The sequence below is a fragment of the Ictidomys tridecemlineatus genome, chromosome 14 (genome assembly GCF_052094955.1).
Source record: "Ictidomys tridecemlineatus isolate mIctTri1 chromosome 14, mIctTri1.hap1, whole genome shotgun sequence".
Lineage (NCBI taxonomy): Eukaryota > Metazoa > Chordata > Mammalia > Rodentia > Sciuridae > Ictidomys > Ictidomys tridecemlineatus.
This window is the reverse complement of record NC_135490.1, coordinates 38,450,904-38,470,002: the sequence shown is the minus strand read 5'-3', so window position 1 is coordinate 38,470,002 and position 19,099 is coordinate 38,450,904. Positions and strand designations below refer to the sequence as shown.

Below are 19,099 nucleotides of genomic sequence, written 5' to 3'. Positions count from 1 at the left end.
GAGATTAAAAGAGATATGTGCCACTGCTCCTAGCTTTAACATTTTTTGTAAGTCTCTTTGTGTTTATGTTTCTCTAAAGTAGATATGAAAAATTTGAATTACTGTGGCCTCATTTCTGTACATTTTAATTTTAATGGACACTGTTTAATTGCTTTCCAGAGTAGTGATGTTTGATTGAGTCCTTTTCCCCATACCTTTGATGACATCTTATTATCTTTATATGCTGTGGCTTATTTAAGCATTAGTAGCATTGGCTTGGCCTTTTTTGGATTTTCCCTATTATAAGAAGAGCTGTGGAGGAAAAGAGGGTGCAGGAACACATGTAAACATGTATGCAAACATATGGAGGTATACATTCATATGTATATTTATTTTTGCTTGTATAATCAAATTGATAATATCAATTGCCTATGGAGAATGGAATCAACTGGAAGACAAAGCTGTAAAGGAGACTTTCCTAAATGTCTTACTTTTTGAAGTTCATTATATGACTATATTGCCATTTGAAAAAAAAAAAAACTTTAAAAAACTTATAAAATAAATACTAATAATGGGTTATGCTATTTCAAATATTGCATTTGCTAATTTCCCATTTTTTTCTAAGATTGTTTTCTTTAAAAGTATGGAAATCGTAGATAAGAACTGATGAATAACTTGGTGGCTTATACGGCTTAATTTCAGGCTTATATTGAATGGAATTCTTGTTGTATGAAGTTTTCTAAGACTTGAAATACATATATGAAAAATAAGAAAACTGCAGACCAGAAGGATTAAATGCCCCTTCCTGAAAGAGAGCTCTTACAGGAGTTATCTAAAACTTCCAACATTTTATATCTAACGTTATTAGTTTTTAGTCTTTTTTCATGTTGAATGTAGTACTCTTTTTCTTATACCTGTATTTATATCCTGGTTCTCAGGGACACAGGAGAAGGTTTAAACATACGTAGTTATTATGTTTATATAAACTGTTAGTCTTTCTGATTTAAAATCCTGGACAACTTAGAGTAAGGCCTTAATGAAGCCTAATGTATCAGTAAGCCTCCAGAAATTGTTTTCTTTTGTTTTTCAGTCTATGATGCATTGTATATTAAAATGTGTGTTACTTTTTCAGCTTTATTTTAATGCTGTAGTTCATATCATTTCAGTTGTTTAGGCACCCTCATACTACCATCTGAAATTTCAGGAAGCTCTGTTTTGCATTATTTCTCATGCTTTAGTTTGTCTACTTTTTATTCTGTAAAAATACTTTGTGATCCAGCTTCTCCGTTTCTGAAGTTACAATATAGTTTCTTTTCATCTTCCTATCAATATCACTAATAGGTTATGTTAGTGTTTAGATTGATGCAAAGTTGCTGAGGTATCAAAGATTAGCTTTCTGCAGAACATGAAGAGGAGAAAAAATTATCAGTGGAGCTGGGAACTCTTGATAATAGATAAATTTTTATAGTAACAATTTCAAACATCAAAATCCATTGTCACTGACCCTCTTTAAAAATTATCCCATTTCCTCTCTTTCCTCTTCAGTAAATACAAATATAGTGAGAATATCCTATCTCAAACATCATAATTACTGGAAAAAAACAAAAAGTTCATATCTTCCTAGTAAGAGTAAAATTGTACCTTTTGTTGGTCAAGATGAGAAAAGACAATTTGTTGGCGCACACCTGTAATCCCAGCAGCTCAAGAGGCTGAGGCCGGAGGATTGCAAGTTCAAAGCCAGCCTCAGCAACTTAGTGAGGTCCTAAGCAACACAATGAAACCTTGTCTCTAAATTAAAAAAATATTTAAAAAGGCCTGGGAATGTGGCTCAGTGCTTAAGTGCCCCTGGGTTAAATCCCTGGTACCAAAAAAAAAAAAAAAAATAGAATTTTGGTTATTACTAGGTTGTCTTAACTCTTGTGTTACTATATAGATATACCTGAGACTGGGTAACTTTATAGAAAAAAATAGATTTATTTCACTCGTAGTTCTGAAGGTTTAAGAGCCCATATCTGACAGTCTGTAGGCAATTCAGAGGGTTACATAGCAAGTGACAGGGAACACATATGTGTGTCTTTTGGTCTTTCCACCTTTCCTATAAACCCACCAGTATTTAGTTATTGGGATTTTACCTGGCAACTCTATCTAATTCTAATCACTTCTCAACACTAAAGTGAGATTAGTATTCACTCTCACATACTTCATAGTGGGGATTAAATTTCAGTACTTGAACCCTTGGGGGAGACACTTAAACTGTAGCAACTGAGTAGTTGGTAACCTATATTTTGAATGTGTTCGTTTTAGTCTTAGAATTCATTCCTCACCATTGGTTGAGAATGAACTTCAGTTTTCTATAAAAATTATTGTGTTTTCTCTATTGCATTAATTTGTGTTATGTAAAATTTTATGATCTAGTGCATTTGGTAAGGTGTGAATCTGATAATGTCTGTAGATATCAAGAGAGATATATCTAAGATATGTTTTAATATAATTGTGCTGTTTAAAAGGATGATGATGCAGCTCAAGGGGTTACTTCTGCCAATACATCAAATTTGGATGACTTCTACCCAGCAGAAGAAGACACCAAACAAAATTCAAATAATACTAGAGGAAATGCTAACAAAACACAGAAAGATACTGGTGGAAACGAAAAGGCAAGGTATGCAAAACTTTTGGCTTTTACTTAGTAAAAATATAGTGCTTGTTACAGAGAAAGTTCGTGTCTAGGTATTTTGTTTTATTTTGCTTAATGTTGTCATCAACTTTTATTGGGAGTCTACAAATAAAATGTCAATTTAATTATAGAGAGAAATTTTATGAGGCTAAACTACAGCAACAACAGCGAGAGCTAAAACAATTGCAGGAAGAAAGAAAGAAACTGATTGAGATTCAAGAGAAAATTCAAGCTTTGCAAAAGGCATGTCCTGACCTGCAGGTAATTAAGAATTATTTCTTTCAGTTTGCTTAGGCAAAGGGGTGTTCAAAACCTAAAGTTTAGGGATGGAATGTAGCTCAGTGGTGGAATGCTTGCCTACCAAGCACTAGGCCCTGGGCTCAATCCCCAGTATTGGAAAAACAAAACCGAACAAAACAACAACCAAAAAAAACTAATGTCAGTTGATAATATTCTTTGCCTTTTTCTAGTACTGATGTGTCAGATTTATATCTACTAATTTGAGAATTAATGAAATTGATGAAATAATGGGCTGGGGATATACTATGAAATCATGGGAATTAATCATTTTTATTTTTACTGGGCTAATAAGCCATTGATTCAGAACATGACTACTTCTAAGTGTTTATTATATTAAAATATTCTGGTTTGAACTTTGCAGTTATAAACCAGTATTTTCATATTTTATTGGCCTAGAATTACATAATAAAGGTTTTAAATCATCATAAGTTTTCTTTTCCAGTACCAGGGATTGAACTTAGGAGCACTTAACCACTGACCTACATCTTCAGTCCTTTTTTATATTTTATTTTGAAATAGGGTCTTGCTAAGTTGCTGAGAGGCTAGGTTTGAACTTGTAATTCTCCTGCCTCTGCCTCTTTAGCTGCTGAGATTTTATAGGCATGTGCCACTGCATCTGTCCTTATTATAAGTTTTCTGTAAAAATAAAATATATATGCTTTTTTTTATTAAATAGTACTGAATATGGCTCTTTCAGTTTGAACAGAAAATAAGCTATATTTGGTCATGTCAGATAACCAGGTATAGGATTGATATGGGAATGGTATAATAATTCTTTTCTGAGATTTTAATAAAATTTATTGGTTAGCTTTATTTTTAGCTATATATATAAATATTTTTTTAAACATTTATTTTTTAGTTGTAGGTTGACACAATACCTTTATTTTATTTTTTATGTGGTGCTTAGTATCGAACCAAGTTCCTCCACACATGCTGGGCAAGTGCTCTACCTTAGAGCCACAACCCCAGACCCTATATTTTGTTTTTGAAGAAAGGGAAACATACCAAAGGATATATGTTTCTGATAAAATCGTTTATTTTCAAAACTCTTACCTTTTCTACATTATCTAATCCTTTTGTCTTTTATCCCCAATCTAAATAGTATCCAGAGGAATATGTGACAGTGTTAGGTTAAGAATACAGAATTTTGATTTCTATTGCTTTTGTTGTTCCTGAGTATTACTTTTCAACTTTAACCTATGTTTTCATATGTTATTTTCAGATGATGATGGCATTTGGGGTCTAGTAATAACAGATTAAACATGTCACTAAAGATCTAGAGAAGAAGTATACTAACTACTTTTATGAAAATAATATTATTACTTTAATACCTCATAATAGTTTTGCCAATTCTTTTTTAGCTGTCAGCCACTACTGTGAGTAATTGTCCCACAAAAAAATACATACCAGCTGTTACTTCAACCCCAACTACTAATGAAAATGAGACCAATACAAGCAAATCTGTTTTTGAACCTGAAGATTCTTCAGTAGTAGATAATGAGGTATGGTAAACTTATTATATTTCCTGAGTTGGTCTTAAGACACATCATAAGATGGAGAACAGTATCTGTGAAACATAGGGTGTTTTGTTTTTGCAGTTGTTGGATTGAATGTAAGGCTTTACACATGCTGGCAGTATTCTACTTGAAACATGTTTTGTGTTTTGTGTCTTCTACTTGGAATAAACCTCTTTTATTTTATATTTATTTTTTTTAATCAATGGACTTTTATCTATTTATTATTTATTTATTTTTAGTTGTAGTTGAATACAGTACCTTCATTTCATTTATTTTTATGTGGTGCTAAGGATCGAACCTAGGACGTTGCATGTGCTAGGTGAGCATTCTCTGCTGAGCCACAACCCCAGCTCCTCTTTATTTTATTATATGCAGTGTTGAGAATTGAACCCAGTGCCTCACACATGCTAGACAAGCCCTCTACCACTGAGCTACAACCCCTGCCCTGGAGTAAAACATTTTTTTACAAAAAATAATTATGCTGGCATTGTTTCAAAATAATCATGCTCTTTATTAGCAAATACTTAGCAGAATTACATATAAGAGTGTAGTTACAGCAGACACTAATTGTTTCAATTAGACTTATCACTTAGCATTACATATATATATATATATATATATATATATATATATATATATATATATAATTTGTAGGTAATATTGTGTCTTTTCTCAAATAATTCCTGAAGTTTGAGTGCTGCTTATTTTCATTAACAATTAAAGATTACCTAGTATTTTCTTGATCATCACTAAAATATTATTTTAACCTTCAAAGAAATCTTATCATCAAAAGGATAGAGTGAAAATAGAAAGTTCTGTAGTACCAACAATATTCTTCAAGGCTATAGCAAATCCAAATATTTACTTAACTCTGATTTTTAAAATAATAGTTGTGGTCAGACATGCGAAGACATGAAATATTAAGGGAAGAGCTTCGACAGAGAAGAAAGCAGCTTGAAGCTCTAATGGCTGAACATCAAAGGAGGCAAGGTCTAGCTGAAACTACATCTCCCGTGGCCACGTCATTGAGAAGTGATGGATCTGAGAACCTGTGTACTCCTCAACAAAGTAGAACAGAAAAGTAAGAGAGTAGTTTAAATCACTTTTTAATAATGTCAAACTTTAGGCAAAGCAATTTGTTTTTCCCTCTTGATACGACAGCATAAATCTGCTGTTTCATTGAGGCTAGTGTTTTAGGTGTCACCTTTGTGACTCAATTTGACTGAATCCAGCCATTTGCTCTTTTAAAATCAGCTTTCTCAAATTATTATGGCATGTGATAAATGGTGATAACAGATTTTCTAATGTCTATAAGTCTTATTTTCTTAAAGTTTTAAGCCTATAAAAAGAAAATGCTTGATGTCTTGTTTTTCTAACAGACCAGGGGAAAAAATCAGTTTTTTACTTAAGTTGAACATCTGCTAATTGTAAGAATCTTGAGGATTTTAAAACATTTTATTATACAAAACATTTTAGATTTTAGGATTTAAGTTCACCATTTCCATATTTATAATATTTCACAAAGAGTTGGTTATCTATAAGTTGCTATATAGTAATATTTATATCTTAATTTTAGAAATCCAGATTTTTTGCAGCTTTACATTTTCCTATCCTTAGAAAACATTTCTACCACATTGTACTGTCTTCCTCTTAGAACTTATCCTATTTTTGGAGTTTTATTGATCAAACTATTTTATCAGTATTCTTTTCTGGTTATTACACATTTGTTCTTTTACAGCTTTCTTCAGATAGTTTTTATGAGCAGAACCATTGGTCTAGAGTTGTATGTTCTTTTTTGTTGTTGTTGTTATGGTGCTGGGTGTTAAATCCAAGGCCCTATGCCTGCAGAGCACAAGCTTTACCACTGTGCTACATTCCTGGACTAAAGTTGTACATCCTAAAACAGCAGCCCATAGATATTGGTGGCTCTTTAAATTAAAATGAAGTGAAAATTTTTATTTCCTATCAACCATATTTTAAGTGCCCAGTAGCTATGTGTACCTAGCATCCGCTGTGTATTGCAGCACAGATATCAATCATTATCACTATTGCAAAAAGTTGTTTTGATTGTTTGTTTGTTTGTTTATTTGTTTTTGTGGTTCTGGGATTAAACCCAGGGCCTTGTGCATGGGAGGCAAGCATTCTACCAACTGAGCTGTATTTCAATTCAATTAAAGAATTGTTTGATGGAAGGCAAACTAATCTGTATAGCAATAATTAGGAGAGTACCATTTATCTTATAGAGTTACTATTAAATGTGTGTGTTAATATATATATGCTTGATATTAAGTCTGGTGCATAAAGTATTTAGCTTACTTTCAGAATGGTAACTGTTTTATGTCTCTTAATCACTAGAACAATGGCAACTTGGGGAGGTTCTACTCAGTGTGCCTTAGATGAAGAAGGAGATGAAGATGGTTACCTTTCTGAAGGAATTGTTCGGACAGATGAAGAAGAGGAAGAAGAGCAAGATGCTAGTTCTAATGATAATTTTTCTATGTATCCTCCTAATAGTGTGAATCACAATTCCTATAATGCAAAGGAATCTAAAAATAGGTTTGTTTTAGTTTTTTTGCTTGATTTTAAGTATCTCGGGTCTTTTGACAACGGAATTATACAATTCTCCAAACTAGCTCAGTATCTTAAAATTCATTTATAGCACATTTATAGCACTCTATACAAGACTTAGTATAGACTCCATAAGTAAAGGAGCTCATTTCTATAAGAGTATCCTCATTTCAGATGTAAATGCTTGGTCCCTAGGATAATTGTACTTCTGTCCAATGTGGCTACAAATTTGAGAGTTCCCACAACCCTTCTTTCAGTAGATAATTTGTAAGAACAACTCACAGAACGCAGGAAAACACTTACTTATATTTACCAATTGTAAGTACAATTCAAGTACCATCAAGTGAAAGAAATGCATAAAGCAGTGTGGGGTGAGGAGGTGTGCAGTACTTCTGTGTCCTCTTGCTATACCACTTTCCTACACCTTGATGTGCTCACCAACCTAGAACCTTTCTGAACTACATTGTTTAGGGGTTTTATGGGCATTTCATTGCATAGGTATGATCAATAAAACCATTGTTGATTAAATGCAAGCTCTGGCTTCTTTGTCTCTTCTGGAGGTCAGGGGATGAGTCTGAAAATTATAACCCTCTAAATGGACTGGTTGGTTTTTCTAGTGACCACTCCCTTCTCCATCATGAAGATATTTAGGGCCTTCCAATAGTTACTTCATTAGTATAAACTCAGGTATGGTTGCAGTGGGCTTATTATGAATAACAAAAGACATTCTGCCACTCAGGAAATGTCAAGGGTTTTTAGAGTGTTATGCTAAAAACCAGGGACAAAGACTGCTTTTATTAATATATCACAGGTTTTGCTGGTCCCAGCTAGACTGTGTCAAGATTCATACATAAGTTTTCATTTTTGCTACTGTTTGGGGGAATTAAGCAAAAATGAAAAATGGTGGATAGTGAAAAGATGTGTCAACAAAGATATTAATTGCATTGTGGACCTGGGGGCACACTGTCTGTAATCTTTAACTATTGAGGAGGCTAAGGAGAGAGGATCACTTGAGCCCAGTTCAGGACCAACCTGGGCTCAATACTCCATCTCAAAGAAATTTTTTAAAAATATTAACTGCATTTTGATTTACAGCAGTGAAAACATTTTTTCATGAATAAAAGATGGTTAGATAGAATAGTTCCACTTAATGGAATGTTGTGTGATTAAACTTAAAGCATGAGGAATGGAAGATTGTAGTATAATCAGTGTTTTCATTTGACAGAAGAATACAGAAATAAACGGGCTCTTCTGTGTAAAGACATAAAGGAAAAAGGACAGGGAAGCAGTTTTTAAAAATGGTTTAAAACTAGAAAATTTCAGGGTTTCCCCTCTATTTTTTGTATTTTATAAGTCCTTTGAACTTCACGAGAATACTTGTTTAGAGACTAGGATATCAGGTTTATGGCTGTATTTTAAAAACCAAATTATTATATGTGATAACTTAAGGCTTTAAATTCTATGTTAGGTGGAAGAACAATCGCCCTTTTTCGGCAGATGGAAATTATCGCCCATTAGCCAAGACAAGACAACAACAGAATATCAGCATGCAACGGCAAGAAAACCTTCGGTGGGTATCAGAGCTCTCTTATGTAGAAGAGAAAGAACAATGGCAAGAACAAATTAACCAGCTTAAGAAACAACTTGACTTCAGTGTCAATATTTGTCAGACTTTGATGCAAGACCAGCAGGTAAAATTTACTACAAAAATAAGTATCTTATTTGTATTATTTTCGAAGTAATACAAATTTTCCTCAACTCATCAGTAACTGTTACCAAATTTTTTTTTTCAATAGACTCTGTCTTGTCTGCTGCAAACTCTTCTCACAGGTCCTTACAGTGTTATGCCAAGCAATGTTGCATCTCCTCAGGTACACCTCATAATGCACCAGTTGAACCAGTGCTACACACAGCTAACATGGCAACAGAATAATGTTCAGAGGTAATTGATTACTTAGAAATTTGGACACTTTTGAGTGCCAAAATTGAGTGAGAGTGTTATAGTTATCTGCTAGGAAGAAAGGGCATGAACCAAATATATATTAACACATTCTCAACCACCTGAGAAATGGATAAGCAGTGATTCATCTATTGTTCCATATTGATATTGTGGACTTTTGTTTGTAAAATTCTGAATTATTGAATTGTATACTTAACATTGGGTGAATTGTAGTGTGTAACTTATGCCAGTAATGAAGCTATAAACAAAAAAATTTACTTGTACCTGCTGTCTGACAGGAGACACTGCCTTCAGTTCTTGTTCCAAAGGCTAGCAAAACAAGCATTTATTTGTTGTAGGACCAGAACAGTCCTGCATGCTGCTGAATTATTTCTTACATATAATCTTCCTGAATATACTTTATAGATTATAATATAACTCGTTTTAAAATTACTGACTTCTTAAATTTTTGTAGGTTGAAACAAATGCTGAATGAACTTATGCGCCAACAAAATCAGCATCCAGAAAAATCTGGAAGCAAGGAAAGAGGAAGTAGTGCATCACACCCTTCATCTCCCAGTTTATTTTGTCCTTTCAGCTTTCCAACACAACCTGTAAATCTATTTAATCTGCCTGGATTTACTAATTTTTCATCATTTGCACCAGGTAGGTGACTGAAACTGAAAGAAAAAAAATTTTTTTGATATTATAATTTGTTACATGGATTTTTAAAAATTCGTTCTAATTAGTTATACATGACAGTAGAATGTATTTTGATACATCATACATAAATGAAGTATGACTTCTCATTCTTCTGGTTATACATGTTGTAGAATCACACCAGTCATGTACATAGGGTAATACTAACTGATTCGTTCTACTGTCTTTTCTAGCCCCATACCTCCTCCCCTCCCCTCATTCCCCTCTGCCTAATCCAAAGTACCTCTATTTTTTGTTAGCCCCCTCTTATTATGAATTAGCATCCACATATCAGAGAAAATATCCAGCCTTTGGTTTCTTGGGATTGGCTTGTTTTGCGTAGCATGATATTCTCCAGCTCCATACATTCACCTGCAAATGCCATAAAGTCATTCTTCTTTAAGGCTGAGTAATATTCCATGGTGTATATATACTACATTTTATTTATCCATTTTCTTGAAGGGCATCTAGGTTGGTTGTATGCTTGCTTGATATTGTGGATTGAGCTGCTATAAACATTGATGTGGCTGTGTCTCTGTAATATGCTGATTTTAAGTCATTTGAGTACAAACCGAGGAATGAGATAGCTGGGTCAAATGGTGTTTCCATTCCAAGTTTTCTGAGGAATCTCCATACTGCTTTCCAGAGTAGGTTTACCAATTTGCAGTCCCACCAGTGATGAATGAGTGTACCTTTTCTCCTACATCCTTGCCAACACTTACTATTGTTTGTATTCTTTTTTTAAAAATATATTTTTAGTTGTATGTGAACACAATACCTGTATTTTATTTTTAATGTGGTGCTGAGGATCAAATACAGTGCCTCACATGTGCTAGGCAAGTGATCTACCACTGAGCCACAACTTCAACCCCTTGTTTATATTCTTGATAATTGCCATTCTGACTAGAGTGGGATGAAATCTTAGAGTAGTTTTGATTTGCATTTCTCTAATTGCTAGAGATGCTGAACATTTTTTCATATATTTGTTGTTTGATTGTATTTCTTCTTCTACGAAGTGTCTCTTCAGTTCCTTAGCCCATTTATTGATTAGGTTATTTGTGGTTTTGGTATTGAGATTTTTGCGTTCTTTATATACCCTGAAGGTTAATGCTCTATCTGAGGTGTGTGTGGTAAAGATTTTCTCCCATTCTGTAGGCTCTCTCTTTACGATTCTTTCCTTTGCTGAGAAGAAGCTTTTTAGTTTGAATCTATCCTATTTATTGATTTTTGATTTTACTTCTTGCACTTTAGAACTCTTGTTAAGGAAATCAGTTTCTAAGCCAAAATGGTACAGAATTTGGGCCTGCTTTTTCTTCTGTTAGGTAAAGGGTCTCTGTTCTAATGCCTCTGTCTTTGATCCACTTTAAGTTTTGTGTAGAGTGAAAGATAGGGGTTTAATTTCATTTTGTTACATATGGATTTCCAGTTTTCCCAGCACCATTTTCTGAAGAGGCTATCTTTTCTCCAATTAATGTTTTTGGTGCCATGGTCCAGGATGCAATAACTGTGTTCATGTGAGTTCATTTGTCTCTGTGTCTTCTACTCTGTACCATTGGTATATGTATATCTCTTAGTGCCAGTATCATGCTGTTTTTGTTACTATGGCTCTGTAGTATAGTTTAAGGTCTGGTATTGTGATATTGCATAGATTTTTAACATTCTATTTTGAAATGGTAGGAAATGTTTTCAAGGCAAGTTAGAAACTTTTTTTCTACTTTGTTTCTTATAATGAAAACGTAAGCTTAATAATATAGTTGCTAACAAAATTAAGTAAATTACTTATGAATGATTGCTTCAGCTATTTAGAAAGAGAGAGAATCTATTTAGTGGCTGTTCTATAGCAAGCACTATGTAAAGCATTAGGAGAGTAAAGATGATTAACATAGTATACTTCTATAGAAGCACCATATCTTGTTGGTAAGTGCATTTCTCTTAGGCTTTCATTCATTTATTGGGAGTCAAAGGACTGAGATAAATCCTTTCAGGAATTAAGAATCTATTGAGGAAGCTAAGAATGTTAACAAATGCTTATAATGCAGTGCCATGAGTGATGTAGCTATTGTGCGAATGCTTGGGCAAATTAGTTTTTGAGTAAAATTTATTACCAGAGAGATTAGAAAGGAAAGGACTTTCTAATCAATGGAGCCACTTAGAGTAACAAAGCAGTGAAATAACATATCACTTAGAAAATTTAGAGGTTGTTAAGTGTGACTAGTAGGTAGGACAGAAGCCTTTTGTAATTGGCAAAAAACACTTGACTACACTGCAGAGAAGAGGAGGCCATTGAAGGACTCTGAGCAGATGTGAGATTTATATTTTAGAAATATTATACTGGTGATAGTGTGGGAGGATTGAAAAGGAAGGAAGAGCTGGTAAATAAAAGACTTTAGCAGTAATATTAGGGAAAGAATGACAACCTGATCTAAGGCATTGCTAGTAGTGGTAAAGAAAAATGAGTAATTGAAAAGACATTTTAGAAATACAATGAATAAGTTAAGTGACCAGTTAAATGAAGTGAATCATAAAGGAGAGTTGTTGTTTACAAGTGAATGTAGGAGGAGGAAAAAAGTTGGGAGAGCTTTGTGAACATAAATATTCATGTACCACAGTATATATTCTTAACAGGATTTTCAAGATGGTAGCATTAAAAAATTGAACAAGCTTTTTTAGTTCTAGATTGTGAATATTGACAGCAAACATTGAGTAGACTTTTAAGTGATAAATGAGAAGTTACCCATTCTATTCCTTTTCACTGTAAATACTCTTTATACCTATGCCAACACCATGTACAGTAATTGTTTGTTCTGTATAAACGGGTTCAGTTTTGTGAAGCCCTCCTCTCCAGGTTATTAAATAGCCCTATGCAGGGACCTGGAAGCACTGTTTGGTAAGTATGTAATGATATTTTGCTTGCCTGATTAGGGTGGGAAAAAATATAAACTTTAGATTCTTGCATACCTGAGATTTAACCAGCTCTTCTTATTAGACGTTTGATCTCTATGCCTTTTTTTCTCATGGTAAAATGAGTGTAGTATCAATTTTATAGTGTTATTTTGGACAGTAAATGAAATAATATGTAAAGTGCCTATAGTTGAGTCTGGTATCCTGTAATAATTTGATAAATATCATTTACTAATATTTATAACTTTAGTCCTTTAAGGAGTAAGGATTATTAATCATCTTTGTATGCCAATGGCTGAGTATAAATAGTGATTGAATAAATAAACATTAATTTATTAAATGAATATTTTTCTGTTTGAGTGGGTTTGAGTAGCACTTTAATTAAAAGCTGTCTTTAATTTCATTTAAAGCTAAAGACATTTCTTTATTGTTCTTTTACCCATTGCTTTTATTTATTAGGTATGAATTTCAGCCCTTTATTTCCTTCTAATTTTGGAGATTTTTCTCAGAATATTTCTACATCCACTGAACAGCAGCAGCCTTTAGCCCAGAATTCTTCAGGGAAAACAGAATATATGGCTTTCCCAAAACCTTTTGAAAGCAGTTCCTCTATTGGAGCAGAAAAGCAGAGGTACTTGATTGTGAACATGACTTGTTATTTGCTGAAGCATTCATTTTTGTAATTATGTAGTTATGTGTAATTTGAAAACACAATGGAAGGAGAATGTTTGTGATGGTTTGGCTTGATAGTATTGGAAATATGAAACTTTTATACCTTACTAGATATCTCTTAGGCATATTATATCTGCTGGTAACCCTGGTCTAAGAGTAGTTCAGAATTTTGGTCCAGGATATTCTGTGAGATTTAATTTGGAAGGATATAACCTGACCCATATAGTGTTTTGTCCTTGATTTGTTTGTCTGTAATGTTAAAAAAGTTCACTGTTCATTGACTTAGGACTAGAAAGTAATGTTAACTACTGGAAGATACTTGTTAAGTGATGGCCCATTTATTTGACTCATAGCCTCTGATTAGAATCAGTTTCTAAAGATCATTCAGATATATTATTGACTACTAATAGAATCAGTCACTAGTTAGGATTTCATTTTCTCTTTCTTATATTTATTTTTTAATGTGATACTTTTCCCAGGTACAATTTCTGACACACATAGTGTGAGAGATTAGATTGGCTCAAGATAGTCATTTTCTTTAGGCATTTTTATAGCTACATAAATAATATTTTAACAATAATGTTGATCCCCAAAATTTATTTTCATAATCAGCTGGTGAAAATCTTACAGTGTTTTTATTATTAGTTTCAGGAAAAACTTTATATTCTGTCAGAAACATCTCTTAAGATTTGCTGTCCAAGTCCTTTAAAAAAATTCACATTTGCCAGTTGCAGTGGTGTAGCTGGGCAAGGTATCACTCCTGTAATCCCAGTGATTCTAGAGGCAGAGACAGGAGGTTTACAAGTTGGAGGGCAGCCTTATCTGTTTAGTGAGATTGTCCTGAAATAAAAACTTTAGGAAAAGGGCTAAGGATGTAGCTCAATTGTAAAGTGCCCCTGAATTCAATTTCTGGTATTCCTGTTCCCCCCAAATTCACATTCCATTGACTTTTAGCTATATTTTTGGACATGTCTCAGCCTTTTAATTTAGCATTTGATACTAATTGTTATGAACTTTTAGGGATTTTATTTTAACTTGATTAACCAAAAAAATTAGAATCCTGACTTTGTAATCACCTCTAGGAATCTTACAATTAATCTCTTGGACTTTGTGGACTCTTTTTTCCTATTAACTTTGATGTTGTTCTATGAAACTATTTTTTTTTTTCATCAAAACTGAATATGCGGGGACGCCGGGGTTGTGGCTCAGCGGTAGAGCGCTCGCCTAGCACGTGCGAGACGCAAGGTTCGATCCTCAGCACCACATAAAAACAAACAAACAAATAAATAAATGAATAAAATAAAGGTATTTTGTCCAACTACAACTTAAAAAAAAATGAATATGGTGTTTAATGCACTGTTGCCATGAATCTCCATCGCAGTGAATGGGACTTCATTCTAATGCATTTCCCTACTTCATTATTATCAATGTTTTCTAAAATTGATAATAATTTCTAAAATTATTTTAGTTTTGCATTAAGTATTTGTATTTTTAGGACAGATTTGGATATCTTATTTTAGATATTTTTACCATTTCTGAATAGATAGAACTTATCTCTTAAAATCTCAACTATCGTAGGTTCCCTGAATAACTATAGAGATAACAAGTCAGATAAAACTTTTAGTTTTGAGCTAAGGTCAGAGAACTTTTCCTGTAAAGTTGCTAGGTTAGTAAACATATTAGACGTATTACCCTGTGGACAGTGTCTCCCAAACTGTTCTTTGGAACGCTGTTGTCCATGCAAGTTCTATGATAAAAAGTTGTAGAATTATTGCTCACTATTACTCTTAAGACATTTATAAAGCACACTGACATATTAAAACTTCTAAGAAATTCTACATACCTATATTAAATTTGTTTTGCCTTTTTCCCCCAACTTAGATGAATAGTGAATTTCTTTTAAATATTACGGAATGCCAGCATTCAGCAAATAAAATTTGGGAAATGATACTAGACCAACAGATGTAGGCTATACTTAATGAACAGAGTTTGTTTTCATAAATTCTGGTTATGTTAGAAGTTCTTTAGATAAAAAGAGATCCATGTATGTTCCCGAACCCTCTGCTACAGCTCTTTTTTAGTTCCCTGAACTTTTTTTTTTCCTTCTGTGTCCCATCTTGCCTTAATTTTGCTTTCCTTCTTTCTATTATAAATGCTAGATCTTTGATTTTGAGTTTCTGCCAGTAAAAATGGTTTAGTGAGAAGAGCCCAAAATTAAAGTTTCAAGTAATCCGTAATATATAGTATTTGCCAATTTAATGCATATTTAATGAAAACATTTTATAGCCAGTTGAAGATTTTATTCACCAAAATCTCCGTAGTAAACTAGTTTTTGAAGTTTTTGGTTAATAAATCTACAGTGTGATTTCTAAATACTTGTTTTCATTGGTAAGGAATCAGAAACAGCCTGAAGAGGAGGTAGAAAACATTAGGACGCCATGGTCATATGACCAAGAAGGAGAAATAGGAAAACCATTTATCAAGACTGGATTTGCAGTATCTGTAGAGAAAACTACAAATAGTAACCGCAAAAATCACTTAGACACAAGCAGGAGAAGACGCCAGTTTGATGAAGAATCATTAGAAAGCTTTAGCAGTATGCCTGACCCAGTAGATCCAACAACAGTAACTAAAACATTTAAGACAAGAAAAGCATCTGCACAAGCCAGCCTGGCATCTAAAGACAAAACACCCAAATCGAAGAGTAAAAAGAGGAATTCTACTCAGTTGAAAAGCAGAGTTAAAAATATTGGTAAGTATTGAAATTTGTTGAATGTTGATTGGCATTAGTGTTGGTAACCTAACAGTCAGTTTTAGTTACCTTTATTATTTTTTTCCAAGAGTTTAATGTAAATATTTTATAACATCATACATTGTTTTTTTGTGCTTCATAAACATTAGTATGTTTTCTGCATATATGGTTTCTGTGAGCTCACTCAGAAAGGTGTTCTCCAAATTTTCTAAGTTACTGAAAAATTCCCAAAATGTCTTTGTTTTTACTCTTTTCTGTCTTTTGTTACATCTGGACCAGTATTCCACTTTTTGTAACTTGTTAGATTTTTGATGGTTTCATTTAAAGAAATGAGGGCTTATAATTATGTTGTAATTTTTGAATATCACACAGATGAAGCCACTGTTAAAACAGCCACTGTTAGTCCTTCAAGAAAAAACAAACAAAAAAAGAACCAAACTGATATTTCATTGAATCTTGCTTTTGAGTATCATACTAAAGTTTTCTTCATAGTGCTACTACCTATACGTTTTTAAAAAAAATAGGTTTTCTTTGATTTTTTTTTTATTGTTGGTCGTTCAAAACATTACATCTTTCTTGATATATCATATTTCACAGTTTGATTCAAAAGTGTTATGAACTCCCATTTTTACCCCGTATACAGATTGCTGAATCACATCAGTTACATCAATTACATTTCCATTGATTTACATATTGCCATTCTAGTGTCTGATGAATTCTGCTCTCTATCCTATCCTCTACTATCCCCCCTCCCCTCCCCTCCCCTCCCCTTTTCTTTGATTTTTTAGAGAATTTTCTGAAGTCAAGTACTAGGTTAAAAATAGTTTTTATTCACTAAAATCTGGAATATTATAGCTAAGGGATACTTCCTCACATTTGCAAGGGATTCTTTTTGTTTATGGTTTTGAGGTTGTTGAGTTTAAGGAGATAATATTTGGTACTTCGGAATAAAGTATTCTAAGCTTATAATAAGGAAAGTTTGAAAAAATTATGTATAACTGCTGACTCCCTCTCTTGGAAGTTCTTAAAACATACAGATATACTAAAATCCCTGGGAAATCCTGTAGTAAAAAAAATATACTCATTAACTTTGGTAGCATTCTTCTTAACCATTTTTAGGTGATGGGAACCCTTAAAAAAGCCAGCAAAACCTATGGATGTAACATAAGAGAATGATTGCACTTTTTTTTGGGGGGGGGGGTCTTAGTAATTCATGCATCCTTGAAATCCTTGGCTCCTACCCCTTCCCTCATTGAAGAATCTATCTAATGGTCAAACAAGCAAGTTTGATCAGGGATGGCATTTTTCTTAGTGTACACATCATATTCTTGAAATAATTTTCTAGTAATTAAATGTTCAAGAGCAGTGGATTTATTTTGTATATTAACCAGTGCTGAAACCATTCAGACAACTACTGTGCTTTCTTCAAGATTACTTTTGGTGCCACCAGATAATGGCATTTTGAGAGAGGCCCTTCGAATACTCATATAACTTTATTCCCCAAATGCCTTGCCCCCATAAAAATGGTTTATTCTAGCTTTCTCTCATTCAGCCAGGGGATTTGGGAGTGCCGGGGTAATGATTTCTTTCTTTTGGTAACAGGGATTAAACTCTGGGGTACTTTACCATAGAGCCGCATCCCCAGCCCTTTTTTATTTTTTATTTGTTTGAGACAGTGTCTCACTAAGATGCTCTGGGCCTTGCTAAATTTTGGGCATTGATTCTTAGACTTTAATGTTTCACACAAGACTCCTTCAGAATCTATTTTAATTGCAAATTCTAGTTCACGTAACCTGGAAGGATCCTGGGGGTCTGCCTTTCTAACAGACTTGGGTATTACCAATATTGATCTGTGGAGCACACCTTGAGTAGCAGAGTTTTAGAGAACCCTTGCCAATTTAGGGCCATGTCTCCTTAAGCCTTGAAATATTGATGTGTTTGGATTTTTTGTAAACAGCTTTATTCTGAGAAGTTACAATTCCATATATATATAACATAATCTTTAACTTTAAGGCAGGGGTTGACATTGTCATCTTTATGCTTTCTTCCTTCATATTTAAGTTTACAAATGCCTGCCAAAACAAACTTTTATATTTGTTCAACAGGCATTCAAGACCCTCTGTTAGTGAGAGTACTATTTTAATCACACATACAAAAATAAAAGATTCAATAACAGAATTAAATAGTATCTAGTATCAAAATCAGATTAATATGTAGCAGAATCACATTAGTCAGCTAAATACTTGCTATTCAAAATGTGAGATATGGACAAGCAAATCAGCATTATCTGGGAACATAAATCAAAATGGAGATTTTGGACACTCATATACTAACAAAATCATACATTTTGTAAAATTATGCATTTTACCAAGATTTCATGTATTTTGTGTGAAGATGCATACATGAAAGTGTAGAAGTAGAGCTGGAGTTGTGGTTCAGTGGTAAGTGCTTGCCTAGCATGTGTGAGGCACTGGGTTCTATCCTTAGCACCACATTAAAAAAAAAAAAACTAAATAAACAAAATAAAGATATTGTGTCCATCTACAACTAAAATTATTTTTAAAAAACAAAGTCTTGAGAAGTGCTGAGATAGATCATTGATTGATGTTTTTATTCTGTTTGGAAAGGAAATGGCCAACAGTAGTTACAAGAAAAGGATGCTTTTTGCATCTTAAAAAAAAGTAGTAATGGGGTCAGAGGAGAGAAGATTTAGAAACTTTCCAAATCAGAGTAACAATAAGAATGTAGAATATATAATTGGGATGAAGCATGCTAACAGGAATTCGGAAAGGAAAAAGCATATTACAAATAGACCAGCACAGTGGTACTTAAGTTGCTATCTTGAGACAATTGAGACAGCTAGTTTACTGTCCCAAACTTACTAGACTTAACTGTTTATATATATTTTTTGCACTTATTGATATTCTTTCATTGAGTGGAATGCTAAATCTTCACTTATTTCATTCAGATGGTGGCAATTATTTTAACTGTTTGTGAGGCAAGAATTTACAAATTATATAAAATTCATTTTCTCTGCTTCAGTTCAGATTTAAACCTTATGAGCTGAAAGTGATTTCCTACTTTGCTGAGTTTTTCAG

The 19,099-nt window shown here is 33.3% G+C and overlaps 1 protein-coding gene across 12 annotated transcripts in view; it reads left to right on the top strand.

The window, feature by feature from the left end:
• Positions 1-19,099, top strand: part of Pcm1 (pericentriolar material 1) — a 92,091-nt gene that overhangs the window by 39,446 nt on the left and 33,546 nt on the right. For all 12 annotated transcript variants that reach the window (XR_013430322.1, XM_040267807.2, XM_040267789.2 and 9 more), the window contains 10 exons: positions 2,487-2,638; positions 2,785-2,914; positions 4,315-4,455; positions 5,361-5,551; positions 6,826-7,026; positions 8,507-8,729; positions 8,835-8,980; positions 9,453-9,643; positions 13,037-13,208; positions 15,643-16,001. Coding sequence is in view for 11 of the 12 variants with exons in the window: in XM_040267807.2 (XP_040123741.1) it covers positions 2,487-2,638; positions 2,785-2,914; positions 4,315-4,455; positions 5,361-5,551; positions 6,826-7,026; positions 8,507-8,729; positions 8,835-8,980; positions 9,453-9,643; positions 13,037-13,208; positions 15,643-16,001 (1,906 nt within the window). In the remaining variant the exon portion in view is untranslated. The remainder of the gene's footprint in view (positions 1-2,486; positions 2,639-2,784; positions 2,915-4,314; positions 4,456-5,360; positions 5,552-6,825; positions 7,027-8,506; positions 8,730-8,834; positions 8,981-9,452; positions 9,644-13,036; positions 13,209-15,642; positions 16,002-19,099) is intronic.